General features: G+C 40.0%; 2 protein-coding genes across 2 annotated transcripts; both read left to right on the top strand.

The window, feature by feature from the left end:
- The first annotated feature begins 839 nt into the window (after nt 1-839).
- LOC135627707 (vacuolar-sorting protein BRO1-like) lies at nt 840-11,131 on the top strand. Its single transcript, XM_065133891.1, has 8 exons — nt 840-1,622; nt 1,943-2,893; nt 4,042-4,131; nt 4,944-5,012; nt 7,246-7,386; nt 8,490-8,538; nt 10,110-10,213; nt 10,468-11,131. Exons 1-8 carry the CDS (start codon nt 948-950, stop codon nt 10,969-10,971), a joined length of 2,583 nt encoding a protein of 860 aa, XP_064989963.1. The 5' UTR covers nt 840-947; the 3' UTR covers nt 10,972-11,131.
- A 2,670-nt stretch (nt 11,132-13,801) lies between these two features.
- LOC135627436 (uncharacterized) lies at nt 13,802-16,432 on the top strand. The gene is made up of 7 exons (XM_065133538.1): nt 13,802-13,959; nt 14,029-14,550; nt 14,738-14,955; nt 15,055-15,202; nt 15,321-15,406; nt 15,612-15,703; nt 15,980-16,432. The coding sequence occupies exons 2-7, from the start codon at nt 14,464-14,466 to the stop codon at nt 16,243-16,245; spliced, it is 897 nt and encodes a 298-aa protein (XP_064989610.1). The 5' UTR covers nt 13,802-13,959; nt 14,029-14,463; the 3' UTR covers nt 16,246-16,432.
- Nucleotides 16,433-17,563: the final 1,131 nt, after the last annotated feature.

The following is a 17,563-nucleotide window of genomic DNA, read 5'->3' as shown; positions in this document are numbered from 1 at the left end:
CAAAAGATACGTATCATAAATTTAATATATTATTATCTGATTTTAAATTTTAATATTAAATTTTTTATATAATAAAAATATAAGAATTATTTTTATACTTATAAAAATAGCATAAAAACACTATAGAAAAAGAAGAGGAGATGAAATTGCAAAAAGGGGGAATGAGACAGGAGTCCGATAGCATGGGAGGCCACCACATCGTAGGGTTTGAATAGACACACTACTGTGATGGTAAAGATTTTGCATATACATGCATGTATCACTTATTCATAGATGTGTATGCGAAACAATGTACGTTACAGATTTCACATTAAATAGCTATATATATATATATATATATATATATATATCTTTAATCAAATATAATTAATCAAATTTCAATAATAAATTAAATGATTGGAACATTTAAACTAAAAAGAATTCATTATTTAACCAATCATCTATTCACATCAAAATCAGATTTGATTCTAGTCCAAGTATGTATGTATGTATGAATTATGTTATCCTTCATGATCATTAAGTAAAAAAAAAAAAACAAAAAGAGAAAATATAGGTCGAATTTTTTACTACGGTGTAAATTTTCTTTCTAAACAGTTGTTTTAAATTATTTCGGGAAATAATTAGCAAAATCGTAGCTATATATATATATATATAAATATTTGGAAAAAGCTATATGTATAGATAATAATTTATTGGAAAAACTCCTAAATTTAGAAAATTTTACGGTCCTAATTTTGAAAAATTCTCAGCGCACGAATCTCAAAGCGAGAACGCACGTGAATTCCAACTAACCTCCCGATGTCTTCCTCCCCGGTCTCCCCCAAATGTCGTTCTTCGCCTCCAAGTAAACACCAAATCATAAACCTCTCACCAGAAGCAGATTAATTGTGAGAGTAACTTGACATCGGGTGCAGGGATTCGGAGGGAGGGGAAAGGAGTACTCTGTGATGTCGTACGCGACGGCGGTGAACGTGATGCTGGCGGTGCAGGAGAAGAAGACGGCCGCCGCCGACCTCTACCGCTCGCTCCGACAGTACATCGCCGTCACCTACGGGGAACGCGAGGCCCAGGCGGCGGAGGACGACCTCGATGCCGTCCGCCAGCTCCGCCTCGACCTCGAGAAGCCGCCCGATGCCGCCGCCTCCTCCACCGGCTCGCGCCGCGACCTCCTTCTCGCCTACTACCGCGCGCTCTCCCTCATCGAACCCCGCTTCCCCATCTCTCCCGATCGTGCCCACGTGCACTCCCTCACCTTCACCTGGTTCGACGCCTTCAAGCCCTCTAAGAAGGCCTCCCAGCAGTCCATCCACCTCGAGAAGGCCGCCGTCCTCTTCAATCTTGGCGCCGTCTACAGCCAGATCGCCCTCTCCGCCGACCGCGCGGATGCCGCGGGCCTCAGACAGGCTTGCAATGCCTTCCAGAGCGCTGCTGGGGCGTTCGCCTACCTCAAAGATAACGCCGCAGCCAGGGCCACCGCTTCCGGGGCGACCACCGTCGATCTCTCTGTCGAGTCCGCTGGGATGCTGGAGAAGCTCATGCTGGCGCAGGCTCAGGAGTGTTTCTTCGAGAAGGTTATCGGGGATGCGAAGCCCCCCGTGATCTGCTCCAAGGTCGCCCGCCAGGTAAACATACCTTTAGGGCTCCTTCTTGTTGTTCTCAAATTGATATTCTTTGAATCTTTAGATGCTCCGAGATCACTCGCCAGGTAAATCGTGGGAGCTTGAATTGATATTCTTTGGATTTTAGCTTTTGTTCGACTTCAATCTTGAATTTATGTTCTTTGGATTCTTTTAAATCGACGGGTATCTTTCCCCTAATTCTCACTAAAATCAGGATGTGAAATTGGATTTGTTATGGAAGTGCCAATGATTCTTCCCGTCTATTCTTTTGTTTCACTTTGTGCTAATTAATGATTTCTCATATAATTTTTTGAATGTTGCAGGTTGGCCTCTACTATGAGGAAACTTATGCTGCTCTGAATGCTCCACCTCTCAACCAGCACTTTGATCGTACTTGGATCTCGCATGTGCAACTTAAGGCGGCCCAATATTATGCAGAAGCTTGCTATAGATACTCAATGGATCTTCACGAGAGGGAAGAAATTGCTGAAGAGATCACTAGGCTCAAGATTGGGATAAGCGCCGTTGCAGATGCAAAGAAATCGGCCAGGGGTGTTGCTCAGCCTCTGCTTGATGCTGTCAACAAGCTAGAGACTGATATGAACCGTAACCTGGAGAGGGCTATGAAGGAGAACAATCGTGTTTATCTCATGCGGGTTCCAGAAGCAAGTTCTTTGGCTGCTTTGCCCGCAGCACCTCTTGTCAGGCCAACTCCAATGGCTGATGTTTTAGATGCTAGCAAGGAGAGGCTGTTCTCCAGGCTTGTTCCAGACAGCAGCACAAGGGCTCTCTCCAAGTACACAGATATGGTCGACAATATCATCCGGACACAAGCAGAGAAGTTGCAGCAAGGAAGTGAGATAACAAGAGTTAAACTCAAGGAGATGGACCTCCCAGATTCTATATTAGCATTGGAAGGTAATTTTAATCTGCCATCGGATCTTAAGGAGGATGCGGAAGCAGTTCAGATCAGTGGTGGCCCTTCCGGGCTGGAAGCTGAACTACAACAACTCAGAGACTTGAGGAGAGTTAATCAGGAGCTCCTTGTCCAGACGGAGGAGTTACTGCAGAAGGAAGCAACCGAGGATGCGCAATTCCGAACCCAGTTCGGAACAAGGTGGACCAGACCTCAGTCAAGCACCCTGACAAAGAACCTGCAGGATCGATTGAACAAATTTGCTGCAAATCTTAAGCAAGCTGCTGATAGTGATGCAAGGATAGAACGGACTGTGAGAGACAATTTTGATCTTATGGCAATCCTTGACCATAGACCGGTAGGTTGGTCTTTTTAAAAAGTTCGTATCATTGTTGCTCAGTACTTGTTTTCTTTTGAAAGCCATTAATTCATAAGCATTGATAAGGTCTGTTCAACAAACAGGCCAAAATAAATGAACTGCAGAACTTTGTTGCTCTTACTGGCATTTCACTATAACAGCATGTCAAGAAAGAACATCTCCCTTTCTTTTTTGCAGATGTTATTTTAAGTTTATATAATTTTGTTCTAAAAATTGCATAAGGCATGATATTATACAAGCTCATTCTTTGTCTTGCTTTTTTGTTCTCTTAATATAAAATATGTGTATAATATGCAGGAAAACTAGTAAAATTGTGTTTATCGTGCAAAGGAGTAAGTTACTAAGAAATTATATCCGGAATGAAAAAGGTGCATTCTAATTCATGTTGTTAGATAGATGCATATCTGTTTGATTAAACAATTTATGATTATAGAATGTAAAAATTTGGTATGCAGGATGCTTGACCTCATGCAGTCATAGGTCCTTGTCCAGCATTGCTCCTCCTGTTTGTCACTAGCAGGCAGATTGTTGCACTAGCACACAATTAACATGGCTGAGAAAGCATATGTTTTTTTTAGTTCCTTTTCCCTTCAGGGTTCAAACGTTGTCATCATATACCAATTCAATTTTTGTTGCTTCATAATCATAACAACAAAGTATTCACTATTCATGTTCTCTTTGTCTTCTAGTTACATCATGCCATCGTTATCTACACTATGTTTGACAATCATATCTACAACTTCTCCATGTAAAGTGGATATGTAAGTGTAGCCTTTACAGTATACATGGTACCTAGTTTGTAGTCTTTGCTTGCTGTTTTCCTAAGCTTTTCTGGTTGTTTTACAGTATAGTAAATGAAACTTTTCAAAATTTAGATTCTCTTGGGCCTTCTTAGTTCTTATATGAGCATTTGAACAATTAAGTTTTTCTGGTGTTTACGGTTTTCCTTTAGTAATGTGCTTTATTCTAGAATTTATTCTTTTTCCGTCTAAGTAAAAAATGATGATTCATTCTGGTTTTGCTCTATTATTTGTTTTGAAGAAAATGCATCTATATATATTTTGTTTCATATTGTTGATTTTTTATTCCCAACATTTCTGAGCTGACAATTTAAATCCATGTTTCAGATTGAATCAGCACTACCGAGTCTTGCAAGGCCTATTATGTCCTTGGATGGCAATGAAGATGCTATAGTGGGAGCACTTAAACTGAGTTTGGTACTGTACTCATTATTATGCCTTTTTGTAGTGTTCAAGAAACATTATGGAATCATCAGTGGTGTCCTGGAGTTGTCTTTTTTCTTTATAATTTTCATTTGTTGGTTGTCCTTATTATTAATGCCCCAGCTTCATTATTTTTCTACATATTTACTAATTCTAAATCTAATTTTTGGTTGTCTTTTATTTATGTTATCTCAGAATAGCTTGGTGAAGATTCTAATTACCTACAAATGTCATCTGAATATTCTGGCTTTATGTGAATTTTTAGCTTCCCTTCTGGATAGGTTGCAGTAAAAAATTCTAGGTGTTGCACTTAGACACTATTTGTTTTACTTTTTGTTTGCATATCATTGAAATACCTTACTTTAGATATTGTGATGGCACAAATTTCAGTGAACAAGTTATTCTTTTGCTTTCCATTTCTTGATGAGTGTTAAGCTGAACTCATTACACTTCACTGTAATATGATCTGCTACTGGTAATTACACCATTACCACTGGTGCAATCAAGAAGTTTTGGTGTTTAATCTTAAATATTTATTGTTTTGTTTAATTTATCAAAATAACTAGGGGTCCAAATGGGCACTCAGCTGCATGGTTCACATAAGTGGCCAAAAATAAGGAAAATACGATGGCACCAAATTTTTTAGCTTAATTCACCTAACCTTGCATATTTTCTTTCTGACCATATCTTCAAGATCTGTTTCTATTTGGCTTGCTGTGTGATTCTGGACACGTTCTATATGGTTTTCTTTTCCTTGTTAATATCCAAATTTTTTCTTATGGTTGCCTAACACCATATTCTATCAGAGGCAATTGGAGAATCTAGGCGCACAGAGGGCAGGTCTTGAGGACATGTTAAAAGAGATGAAAAGAAAGGTGATAAATATTGCTTATATTCATATCTTTTATGTATGTGTATTGATAGCATTCTTATAAAATGCTCACTTTAAGGGGACATGATGGCTGGATTCATGATTCTTCATCTTTTTAGGAATCATCTTGGAGGCTTTATTTATTATCAGGAAGGTTATCCTTGTAGAATTACTATATTAATAGTCTTAAAACATGTATTTATCTGGTGCATGTTCTACTGAGTTTACTTTGCCTGAGAAGAGTTAAAAGTTAAAACAAAATTTCATATCTTAAAAGTTAGACAAGGCTAAATGTGGAAGTGATTATCATGTGTGGACTACTACAATGATCATTAATAAATAATTATTGTCACTCTTTTGGGGTGACTTTCTTGCATTAAATTTGTATGTGGTGAAATATTCCCCTTGTTTTCTTTGTGATTGTGAATTAGGGTTCTAATGAGTGATTGGTTACTCATAAAATATTGAATTATATCATCGAGTTGTCTTTAGATGTTAATTGGGGCCTGAACAGGGTGTATCCTTCATTCAGTTTGGGATGGTACTCCTGATTTTGAAATCGTTTTTATGTGCAACCTTGAGGTCATGGAGTTGGTACCAGCTGACACATTGTCTTGATAATAGAATTGATTGGCAATGTATTTAGGGATAGTGACAATTTTTATCATTGTTTTACTCGAGGTTTTTAATCTCGTACCTTACCAACGTACCAAACCTTGCTCAGTACTGTACGATACCGGCATATCGAGCGGTATGCCAGGGCGTACCTATAGGCTATGTTTTTCAAAAGTAGAATTTGAGTCCGCAATATTCTGTCAAATTGCGTACGATTGCAATAGAATAAACTATAATCAATCTAGAGGTAAGCTTCTTCTTGCTAATATCTCGCTTTTATCAAGATATTAGTTCAAGAGAAGAGGGCTTTCCGACTCTTAAGTTTACAAACACAACTCAACTCTAGCGTGGTATTTATAGCAAGCGAGTCAGGGCATAGGTAGTAATTAAAGATCACTTTCGGTGAGAATGGGTTGGTTCAACCACAACAGTCGTCGGATGCGAGTTAGTTGACTCGACATGATTAGTCAAGATCCACGATCCTCAAGCAACGAATCCCACTACACTGTCATGGACAAACTTTTAAACAGGATTTTTAATGTAATGCTTATGTATGTCCATGTCTTTTGGTATGTTTATGCTCTGTATAGCATGTAGAGGTACGACCGAAGGCTTAATAGTCCCATTTTAGTTAGGTTGGTGGCCGTTTTAGGCTTGTAAATAAATGTTGTGTCATGTGGACATGTGTGAGAGATTTTCGGTCTATAATGGACCATTTTACCCTTTGTTGTGCAACTGTTCAGAGCTTGTAAAGTCTGTTTATAATTTGCATTGTTTATGAAGTGTTTTCGGAAATGTTTGCTTGTGGATCCCGAATGAGACGTTTTCTCTAACCTGTTCTCTCTTTTGTGGGTTCTAAGGGACATGGGAGGCTTCGGGGAGACTGACCTTTGCGGACGGACACGCAAGGGTGCAGCACGACTTAGGAAAAACCAGCTAAGTCCATGACAACACGTAGCCCGGTGATCTCCATGCATTGATAACGAGCCATCACCTTGGAACGCAGGGTTGCTGTAAGACATGGGATTGGCCTCGTACAACCCTTAGGCCTCGTCAATCCTGTCCATCACCTTTCGCGTCCGGTGCCCGCCACTTGGTTGCCCTCCTCTGCCGCTGTCGCATCCCTCCCGACGAGCTCCACTGCCCTCCCACACACCTGTCTGACCTCGAGACACACAACCCCATCCCTCCTTCCCTCTCTCTCTCTCTCTCTCTCTCTCTCTCTCTCCTGCTCCTCTCATAGGATTGAAATGTTGGGGTCTGCAACCGTACTCTGAGATCTAGGAAAAAAAATTGTACCGGTAGTCGGCGGTCCGTGTGCCGATAGATTGGTGGACCGGTATGTACCGCCCATACTGCGCGGTATGATACGCAATTAAAAACCTTACTGTTAGGCAACTTTTACTATACCCATATTTTCTGTAGAGTGATCATGGTTGTGCTGTATATTTGTCCCATTAAAGTTGACACCAAAGTGCCAATGAATCTTTAGATCTAAGATGACAACTGTGTTCTGATGGACTACATTTCAGGAGTTCTTTTATTCTTTCCTTAACCATCAGATATTGAAAAGTTCAGTAAGTGTCTTTAAATGAATTAATCTTATATCTGTTTCCTTTCAGGATGATATACTGCCAAAGTTGATGGCAAACACTGGATCACAAGAGGATCTCTTCAGGAAGGAGATTTCTAAGTATGATCAGATATGTGAAGAAATTGCTCAAAATATTGAGGCTCAGGAGCAATTACTGCTTCAGATCCAGGTACATTATTGTGGAATCAGGATGCCAATAATAGTGGAACAATCATAAACTAAGCAGCTCTTTAGTTCTTTAAAGTCTTGCTATGAGAATAACCTGTAGATGTTTGACAAAGAGCTATCTGAATTGGTATTTACTGACTGTCATAATACTTAATTTATGTCAGACTAGCCTTCTATATACTTAGTTTGATCTCAATTAGTTATTAATTTATTATTTCCTTCAGAAAAGGTAAGGTAAATTTGTACATCATATGACCTTCGGTGATACCATGAAGCAGGGCCAGAGATGGTTAAGTCAACCAAATTTTGCTCTGTCTGCCTATCACCACTTTTATCACTAGGTTGACTATCATGGAGAAACTTATTCAGAATACCTATGCACTTAATCTTATTTACGTTGATGCTAGTTGTAAAGCCAGGCAACTTCAAGAAATGGTTAGTCAGTACCCTGCAACTGAGGCCATTGGGTGCTGAGATGTACAAATGTTATTTGCCAATATTTGACATCAGAATAAAATTATACTAATATTACACATATAAGGTTATCAAAGTTCACAGACTGAACCTAGGTGGCTGTGGACCCTAGTATAACTCAACTTGATATTTGATTTAACTTGAGAATATAAAAGAAGGCCAGACTACTGGTTTCATATTGTTTTTTATTCTATCTGTAACATGATGCCAGAATCCAGTGAGTCAGGTTTGCCGTTTTAACTCAAAACTATGCAGTTCAACAACTCCTGGCTTTTAGCTTGTAAGGTGACACTAATAATTGCTACATAAAAGCATCATGCCTTCTATTTTACAGTCGGCATTGCTGATTATATAATATTTTTTGTTTGGTTACTATGAAATTCATGTGAAATTTGCATTTTCTGCTACTTTTCTGCTATATTGTTGGTCCAGTGACCTAGTTTTCAGTGTCATTATAGGAAACAAAGATACAGTTTGTTTTGTTTCCTTGTATATTTTGGTATAATGGAGGAGTACCATACCTTGTATATTTTACTTGTAATCTGTAAATGTGATGTATAATTCTATACATTATAACCAATTTGGTGCAGATTGTTTATAGATTAAGTATTAGTTGTTTTTTTTCTGTAGGCACAAAATGATGAGTTTTCTGCTGTATTCAATCTGGAAGATTACAAAGGTATCTGTCTTATAAATCTCTTTCTAGCTCACTTCAGTTCAGACGTCAGATTGCTTAATTTCTCAACTTGCTTTGCTTGCTGGTAAATCTTTTGTTCTTAATGTAATCTCTTGACACCTTGTTTACTTTTGATCTTGAATTTCTCTGAAACCTCCTTACTCTTTACCAAACTCTTGTAAGCAATGTATTGTATACTTAGAGTGAAGGTGCATATTTCACTCCTATAATATTCGTCAAAGAATACTGTTGGTTTGATCAGGGTTTCACTCCTTGGCCGGCCTGATATGGGTCTGGTATATACCTGTATGTTAACTCATGGTAGGTTGGCATACTGGCATGGGCCAAAGAGAAAGAGTGACAGAGGAGGGAAGGAGGGGACAGAGGATGTGAGGAGGGCTGTTGACAGCACGACTGTCCAGACTAAAAAATTTTAAGAAAGTTTCCGATTGGACCAGGCAAAGAAAAGGGCTAAGTCCAGGTTTCGGTTATTGGTTGGTTTGGTAAATATCAGTTGGCACCAAGGTTCGCTGTACCGTACCGTACCGGCATTTCGACCCGGGTTCGGTATGGTATGGTACCAGTGTACTGGGCGGTACATCAGGGTATACCGAGCGATACACCCTGATGTACCAAATATCTTTTTATTTTTATATACTGTAGCAATACTACAATATAGTATTGTAGCACTGTAGCGGTACCGGATGGTCTGCGTACCGATAACCTGTCGGACCAGTACATACCGCCCGGTACGGGCGATATGCTTCGGTATGACAGACCTTGGTTGATACATACCGGTACTGGTCTGATGGTATTTTGAACCTTGAGTTTAATAACCCCACTGAGTTGTGGGTGACGGGCTAAAAATCTTGTTATATAGAGGAAAGGATTTCCCAAGAAACATTCTGATTAAATTGGTGGTCTTGTAGGTATCTTTGAGGTCTAGTGGCCATAGTAATATTTTCTGGAGCTTCTATAAATTAGATGGCAAACTAGTATCCCTATGCTTGCATGGTGTTGCATGGGAGTGCGGAACTTGGAACTTGTATACATGGTATGGTGCTCATTTAGAGGTTTGTTATGTCATATATAACCTATCATTATAGACAATCTGTCGATATATGTGATATATTATATGAATGTGTATGCTATATTTGCTTGTAGATAGTATCAGAGAAATACCACACTAATATAGTTATGGATATATTTTGCCTAGAAGATTATTGAGATCCAATCAAAGGCAAAACAAAAAGCTATGGGTCGAAATTAAACTTTAGGGTTGAGCACCGAGGTTGGACTTCAGAATTTGGTTATAAAAAGATGTTCTTTTACATTAACTTGGATTGTGATCTGCATTTGAAAGCAATGACCTTGTTATGTAAGCTTTAGTCATCGAATCACATTCTTATAAAATATGATACAATTTTCATCTGTTGGACCTTTTTCTTATAATATGCTGCTAATCATCAAGTTCCCTTGTAGCCTAAGCTTAATTATATTCTCTGCTTTCAGGAATTAAAGACCTTTTTTTTTCTGCATGAAAGCTTTTTTTAACATTGGGTTATGTTTGATAGTTGCCCGTGAAAAGTGTTACAAGCAGATCTCTGCTGCAATAGCAAAATATAGGGAGATTAAGGAGAACATCAACGACGGATTGAAGTTTTATGTGACTCTTCAGGTATACTAGTTTTGAATCTAGACTATATAAAATCTTTCCTGAAAAGTCATGACTATCTTTTTTATTCACTCTGATGTTCAATCTTTGACACGTCTAACAATAACGGAAAGCTCCTTATATTAGACAAGTATGAATCACATATCAGGAAGCATGCTTCTGATGTTGAGTTTATAAACTTGTATCATGTGGCTCTGCATTGTCATGTTGCTGCATTGATATGACAGAATTAATCTTCTAATGTGTTCTTTAAACAGGATGCAATAACAAACATAAAGCAGCAATGCAGCGACTTCGTAATGACCAGAAACATTCAGTGCCGTGATATGATCGAGGATGTGCAGAGGCAATTAGCTGGACTCAACTTCAAAGGTGATGGTAAAGTGGGTTACAATTATCCTTCTGCTGAGCAATCCAACCTTCAGAGGATTGCATCTCAACAAGCTGAGCCACAGAGTGTACCGCCACATCCTGCCATGACTCACCATCATCCACCCAGAGAGCAGCCCAGGCCTGGATACTCTCATCCCTACCCTACGTATCCGACACCACAGCAGGCCCCTTATTATTCTCCAAGCGGTCAATTCCATCATCCTCAACTGCAATCCAACCAAGAATATGGGCAACCAGCTTATCCAGGGTGGCGCGGACCATACTACAATGCTCATCAACAGCAACCGGGTTCACATCCTCCACCGCAATACACCATTCCATCTCCTTATCCGCCATCTCATCAGGGAAACTACTATAGGCCTCAGTGAACTCGTATCCTGATCAGGTTATGCATCTTCATTTTCAGGTTGGTGCAGTTGAGTTCAGCCAGTGAAATGGTAATGTACTGTGTGCAGTCCCTTGTAAACCCTACCTTTAAACATAGTTCCTTCAGTCATCCTTAAATAATATGTGGATGTTGCGTTGTTCTGTTTGGAGCAAATAAAATAGAGAAGTCCACCAAAAGAAGTTTGAAGAATATATTCTTCTAGCAAAAGCAAAGTTTTGATGATGAAACTGATAACCTCGGGAGCATCATCATCATCCTCCAATGGGTAAAAAGGAAAGCTTGGATTCTCTTGATGCTGAGTGCAGACATCCTCTTTCTCTTGCTACAGGATGAGAAGTTGGAAAGTTTGGAAAGGAACCTCTTCTCCCATTGCCCAAAGAGATTTTTTTGAGATTCATATGTAGATTACAGGCAAAAGAAATGAAGTTTAAATGGAGTTGATGGATTGCTCTTACCTTCGTGGGAACCAAGGATGAGCTGAGGAGAGCCATCCCTTTCAATAATAAATAGAGATAGTCAATCATGATTTGTGTGGCAGCCTCATCATTTTCTTGTTTTCTGAACCCTACTTGGAAACAGTCAATAAATAATAGAAACTATTAGTTGATTTATGAGATCTTTTCCTCCAATATTTAGTCAAAATGAGCCACAAGATTCTAGATGAACTGTTTGACCAGCCTACCATCCTTATCCGATTAATACAGATTCAACATAAGATGTGCTCCAACTTTTCCTTTATTGTTTAGTACAGATGCATAATACAAGTTACATGTCATATCGATTTACTTTATGCTGCTGATGTGAATTGGAAGGGAAAAAAAAATGCTCCATTATTGTACGAATCTTAAAACGACCAAACTATCCTTTTTCCAGATAAACCAATCAAATAGTACAGAGGTGTTTAAGCTGCAATATAATTTTTGTCATTTAAGATCCATCTGAGCAACCCATTGGAAGAAGCAAGTTGTTTCTAAGCTCTTGCCATCAAACTACTTTTTCTGCTTACTAATTCAAGCACTCCAGGTTTGGGTTTGGAACAATAATGAGTGTGTTCAACATGAGAACATCACATACTAAACTTTGTTTAGGATTCTAATAGAATTAGGAGTCATAATTAGAACATGCTATATATACATAGTATTAACCTTCTAATAATATTACATATTCTTGTTTAGTCCCTAAGATGTCTTATCTTTTTATAAATAAGAGCAGAGGGTCTAAGATAAGTAATCAAACGAGTCCTTTGTGACTTTCTTTCTATTACTCTATAACTATAATAAGAATCTTATATTTATAATATATCTTACATAATTAAATAGGATTACGTAATTTAAAAAGATTAAGAGATTGAAGAAGAAATTGAGATACCGAAGTAATTATGATGAATACATATATTTTTAATAATATCTATTTTTATTTTAATATACATTCCTAATGAATTATCGAAGTAGAGAGCAAAATCTTGAAGAAAATATGGTATAAAATTAATGACTTGAGTAGTCAAAAAAAATATTAGTGTTTAATGCATTCTACCTAGCCCATCAAGTAACCGAGAACATGATTATTAAAGTCATGAGTGAAATCTATGAGAAAATATGGTATGGAATTAGATTTAGAGGTGCATTGATGATTGAGGTGAAACCATGGCTTGAGTAGCCAAAGATAGATATTAGGGTTTGGTGCATTCCACCTTGCCCACCAAGTGATGGAGGACATGATTACAAACTAATACAATTAGTTACCACTACTTAAGCTCCACTTCCTTAGTTGTGGTTTATCCAACAAGACCAAATCACTTTCTTGTCATTGTCTCTCCACCTTCCTTCCCAGCTTGATCCATTAGGTTGACTTGTCCACTTCAAACACCAAAGACGTGTTTGGTGAATCTAAGCCCATTGTAGGTCACATTTTAGTTGTATCAATCAATGTTAAGGTGGCATAAACTTCATCCTCAAGAAAATGATATATATATATATATATATATATATATAGTGTGACATTCAAAATGAAATATTTTTACTAATACTTCATATTGGGATCTATAAAATGGAAGTCACTCATATTTTAACTTTTCAAATTATATTTTTTTCTATTAATCTTTTTCTAATTTAAGTATGGAAGGAGTTTTGTTAGATATGTTTTTCTTTAAATATTTATTAAAATTATATATTTTTTTTCCTTTTCGGAAATGAAATATACCAAATCAGTGGGTATGTATTATGTCAAGTCAATGCTTTTGTTGACGAAGTCATCTATCAAAAGGAGAGGAGGAGGAACCTTCGCCCGGAATATTCCTCCCTCGATGCAGGACGCCGTCGCCGTCGGTGATGATGTATTATTAATATCATCATATTAATATCTTAAATATAAATAAAAGTATATTTACTTTCCGTGATGATGAAACGAGTCCTCTTAAACTCGGAAATATTTATGATATCCAACAAAGATTTTCTTGCATCATGGTGTCCAATCACCGGTTAAGAACGGCTGTCATGTTGTGCCCGCCGTTCACTCCACGTTAATGGAAGTCCCTCTTCAGTGCCTTCAGTTGCAGAATCCATCGATGTCAGAGGTTCCCAAAGTCAACAAGTTTACATTTGGAGCTTTGCATTCATTGACGCTGGATTGCGGAAACCTCCATAGCGTCTCCACCCCCCCCACCAGTCTCTTTGTTGAGAAGACCAATAAAGGAAGACTTTTGACTCTCTCGTGATCTTTTCTCCCAGTTGAGCCTATCAACCATTGCCACACTCCGCTCTGTTTCCTTAGATTTGGACTTTATGGGCAACCTCATCCACACCTCCCAACTCGGGAACAGTTCGTGCCCCGCTATGATCGAGAGACGAGGGAATAAATGGCAGTAAAGAACAAGAAAGCTAACGTAAGAGGAGAGCGAGAAGGGGAGGGAGGCGGACTCATTAAAGAGCTCAGTTTCGTTATTCTTCCATCGGAGAGAGTGGCGACAAAGGTAATCTTCTTTCTTCTTTCTTTGGAAACGCCCGCTCTTTTTGTTATACTTTTGTTTCTTCCGCCATAGGAGGAACAGAAGATGCAGTTTTGTGAGAAGAACACGGAGGGGGCTGTCGCTGGGAGCAGAGGAGCTTGAAAAGGTCGAATTTTTCTGAAGCTTTACGTACCTCCGAGTGTCGTCCCTTCTCGTCCCCTGCTGCTGCCGCTTCTCGATCACCGGTCGAACATTGACGGAGTGTTGATTTGCTATGGTCGTTCGAGGACGAGTAATGAAAGCGAGCATGCGGTGATTTGGGACTTTCCGGGCCCTTCCCGTCGCCTCTCGTCTCCACTGGTCCAAGAACAGAGCACCTGCTCTGATCTCCTCCTCCTTTCCTCTTTTTCTCCTCTCTCTTCCCCCTTCTTCTTGTTTCTTGAGAGAAAAAGATTGGATCTTTAATATATTGGAAGGTTGGGGACAGCGACAGTTCATAGAACAGTAGTGTAAAACGGCGGGGAAACGATGAGCGCGAGCTGGCGAGGCCGCTCCAACCTCCAAAGCTTCCTCGAATCCACGACTCCTTCGGTGCCGCCCCACAAACTCCCAAAGGTCTCTCTTTTATTTTCCCGTCCCTGTCATGCATTTATTACTTCGATCAGTACTATTCATACATGTTAACCATTTCCTTTGATTTATTTTGTGTTGCTCTCGTAATATATGAGTGAATTCGGATCGGAAATGATTGCTCTCTACCTCCGGAGAGGTTTGAGCTCCAATTCTTGCATGGTGATTACAGTCATGGTGTCGAGATCTGAGCAATCTTTGGCAACTGGACGGGAAGGACAGCGTGGAGTTCTTCAACCTTGGAGACCTGTGGGAGCAGTACTACGAGTGGAGCGCCTACGGTGCCGGTGTGCCGGTCAGCCTGCACAGTGGAGAGATGGCAGTCCAATACTATGTGCCATACCTTTCCGGTGTTCAGATATACACTAACAAAGCTCCTGCTGCTCCCAGGTACCTCTTCTGCTCCCTCTGGCCCAAATAGCTTTCTTTTATCATGGACGCCTGCAATTGAGCTGGATTAGATTGGATACTCTGTTCTTGCGATGACAGTGAGCACGAGTACAAGAAGCTGACCAGTTCAGATGCTGCATCCGAGTGCTTAGAAGAAGCAAGGAGAACCAGAGAGCGGATTGGGCACATGTACTTTGAGTTCTTCGAGAGCTCTTCTCCTTATGGAAGGATTCCATTGCTGAACAAGGTATTTTATGTGCCTATGTTGTTTGTCTGTCAAAATATTTGCACTTTCCTGCTTCATAATCTCTCTCTCTCTCTCTCTCTCTCTCTCTCATTCATTCATTTTTGGGGTCTGTTAGTAGGTGCTTGAATTGGCTCAGTCCTACCCAGGATTGACATCTTTCAAGAGCACAGAGCTCTCTCCTGCTAGTTGGATGTCTGTGGCCTGGTACGCATCAAACCATCTCTTTTTCATCTCTCTTCAAAGGAATGAAATGTTAGCTGATAATTCTGTAATCGAGGAAGGAAGATTGATTACCAAACAACATGTCTTGGACTTTGGGACTCTAATTCTTTTCGATAGTTCTAGCACAAGGAACAAAACAATTAAGGTTGTTTGGGTTCAAGGCTTAGTCCTGTCTCTCGTTCAACAGGTATCCTATTTATCATATCCCAACCAGACGAAGCGTGAAGGATCTGTCCGTGTGCTTCTTGACTTACCACACATTGTCCTCTTTGTTTCAAGGTATGTGTTTATGCTGTTCTTCACAACCTCGGAATTGGCAACATGACATGAATCGTATCCAACACCAAAACACTTGTGTTATTTTAATATATTTCATGGCCAACTGGATTTCTCTCATCCAATAAACAATTTACGGGTTTGGCTTCATCGATTGTGCTTGCTGTAGAGGTAGAAACTCATTGCTTTCTTTCACATCCTGATGCATCGATGCGAAGTACTATCTCAATGAAATCTACATCTTTTTTATGGAGATGTTTCTTCCAAACGGTCATGCAGATCAGATTCATGAGAGCTTCACAAATGATCTGACCTCGTTCAGAGACGGGAAGAAGAATGGAATGAAACCCGAAGAGAAGTGCGACCGCATCTCTCTTCCTCCATTTGGTCTGGCCACTTACAAGCTTCAAGGGAGCCTGTGGACGATGGCTGGCACAGGAGATCATGAGAGAATCACCTCCCTCCTCGGTGCTGCGAAGTCATGGCTGCAGCAGCTTAAAGTCCAGCACCATGATTTTACCTATTTCACGACACATTTCGTATGAACAACCCCATTGGTCAAACACTGCCTCGGTCTGCTGTGGTAACTTGTCGTGTTAATATGTTGAGGATAACTACAATGAAGAGAACCTTCTTAGGGTGACCGGAGATCATAACAAAGAAATCTCAAGACTTTATGATCCTGAAAGATTTGTCTTTTTCCGGAGGTGGCATTTAAGTTTTATGTATAAATCTTTATATACCAAAGCAGAAGATTGCAGTAAGCTTAAAGAAACATATTGCAGACGAAGACCTCATGGAGACGATGGCGCTTGTGGAGAACCACCCACCCGTCTGTTGACTTACCCGCTTTCGTCAACCCGTTGACCCATTTCATCGTCCATCTCTGCGAGTGTTATTTGTACCCTATTTCTACTGCTACGCAAAAGACTGAAAATAAAAAAAGTATTTTTAATATAAAAAATAAATTCAAAATATCTTTTATCAAATAATTAAGTGCATACATTACGCGTGCGGGTAACAAATGCGTACGGCGCATCAGAGATCCTCGTCGTACTTTTAGCGCCGCCGTCTCTCTAAACCCCACCTTATCATCGACAGCCAGCTTTTTCACTCGAGGGTGTTCGACTGTTGGGTGGTGGAGGAGGAGACGACAGAAAAGAGTATATAGTTTTGGTATCGATCAGATTTCTTATTCTCTCCAATGCTCTTTTTTTCTTTTCTTGATGACACTTGTAGTTGTTACTGCTGTTCTCGGTGGTGCGGTCGATTGATCGGAGCAGCTAGCGATTTTGGTGGGGTTTCGGGGGAGGAGGGGGGAAGAGAAGAGGGATGGCGAGACATCGACATCGGGGGGATACTGAAGGAGCTGCCCAACGAGGGGCGAGTGCCCAAGGCGAAGATCGCGGTCGGTGCCGATGCTGAAGAAGCTGTTGCGGGCGGGGATGAACGTCGCCATCTTCAACTTCTCCCGCGGCACCCACGAGTACCTCCGCGTCGCCATGCACAACACCCACATCCTTTGCGCCGTCACGCTCGACACCGAGGTCTTTTTCTTTTCTCCTTTCTCTCCTTCGTTATTGTTCTCGATTTGTCGTCTTTGTGTGATTAGGTCGTTGCGGTGTCGTACTTATCGGTTTGATGCAGACGGACACTGCTAATTAAAAGATAACAAGTACTTTTTTGCATGGAGAGTTCTCTATTTCTTTGCAAAATGCCAGTCCTGTGGGGCTTTTCTTTTTCTAATTTTGAGGATGTTCGACTGTGGTGTGATCGGTCGGTCAATTTTCTGTAAGAGTGAAGCAGACGGAGTGGAAGCCATAAAGGATTGTGACATGAGAATCTTCCTTGTGCCAGATTTGC

This window comes from Musa acuminata, chromosome BXJ2-11, assembly GCF_036884655.1.
Source record: "Musa acuminata AAA Group cultivar baxijiao chromosome BXJ2-11, Cavendish_Baxijiao_AAA, whole genome shotgun sequence".
Classification (NCBI taxonomy): Eukaryota; Viridiplantae; Streptophyta; class Magnoliopsida; order Zingiberales; family Musaceae; genus Musa; species Musa acuminata.
The sequence above is the reverse complement of the archived record's forward strand: the minus strand, read 5'-3'. Positions and strand labels throughout refer to the sequence as shown.

Bases quoted from the DNA above. Each gene is read 5' to 3' on its own strand.
- LOC135627707 (XM_065133891.1), top strand. From the start codon at position 948: ATGTCGTACGCGACGGCGGTGAACGTGATGCTGGCGGTGCAGGAGAAG. The intron at 1,623-1,942 runs GTAAACATACCT...TGAATGTTGCAG, and splicing joins GCTCCAAGGTCGCCCGCCAG to GTTGGCCTCTACTATGAGGA. The intron at 5,013-7,245 runs GTGATAAATATT...GTTTCCTTTCAG, and splicing joins TAAAAGAGATGAAAAGAAAG to GATGATATACTGCCAAAGTT.
- LOC135627436 (XM_065133538.1), top strand. From the start codon at position 14,464: ATGAGCGCGAGCTGGCGAGGCCGCTCCAACCTCCAAAGCTTCCTCGAA. The intron at 14,956-15,054 runs GTACCTCTTCTG...TTGCGATGACAG, and splicing joins AAAGCTCCTGCTGCTCCCAG to TGAGCACGAGTACAAGAAGC. The intron at 15,407-15,611 runs GTACGCATCAAA...CTCGTTCAACAG, and splicing joins AGTTGGATGTCTGTGGCCTG to GTATCCTATTTATCATATCC.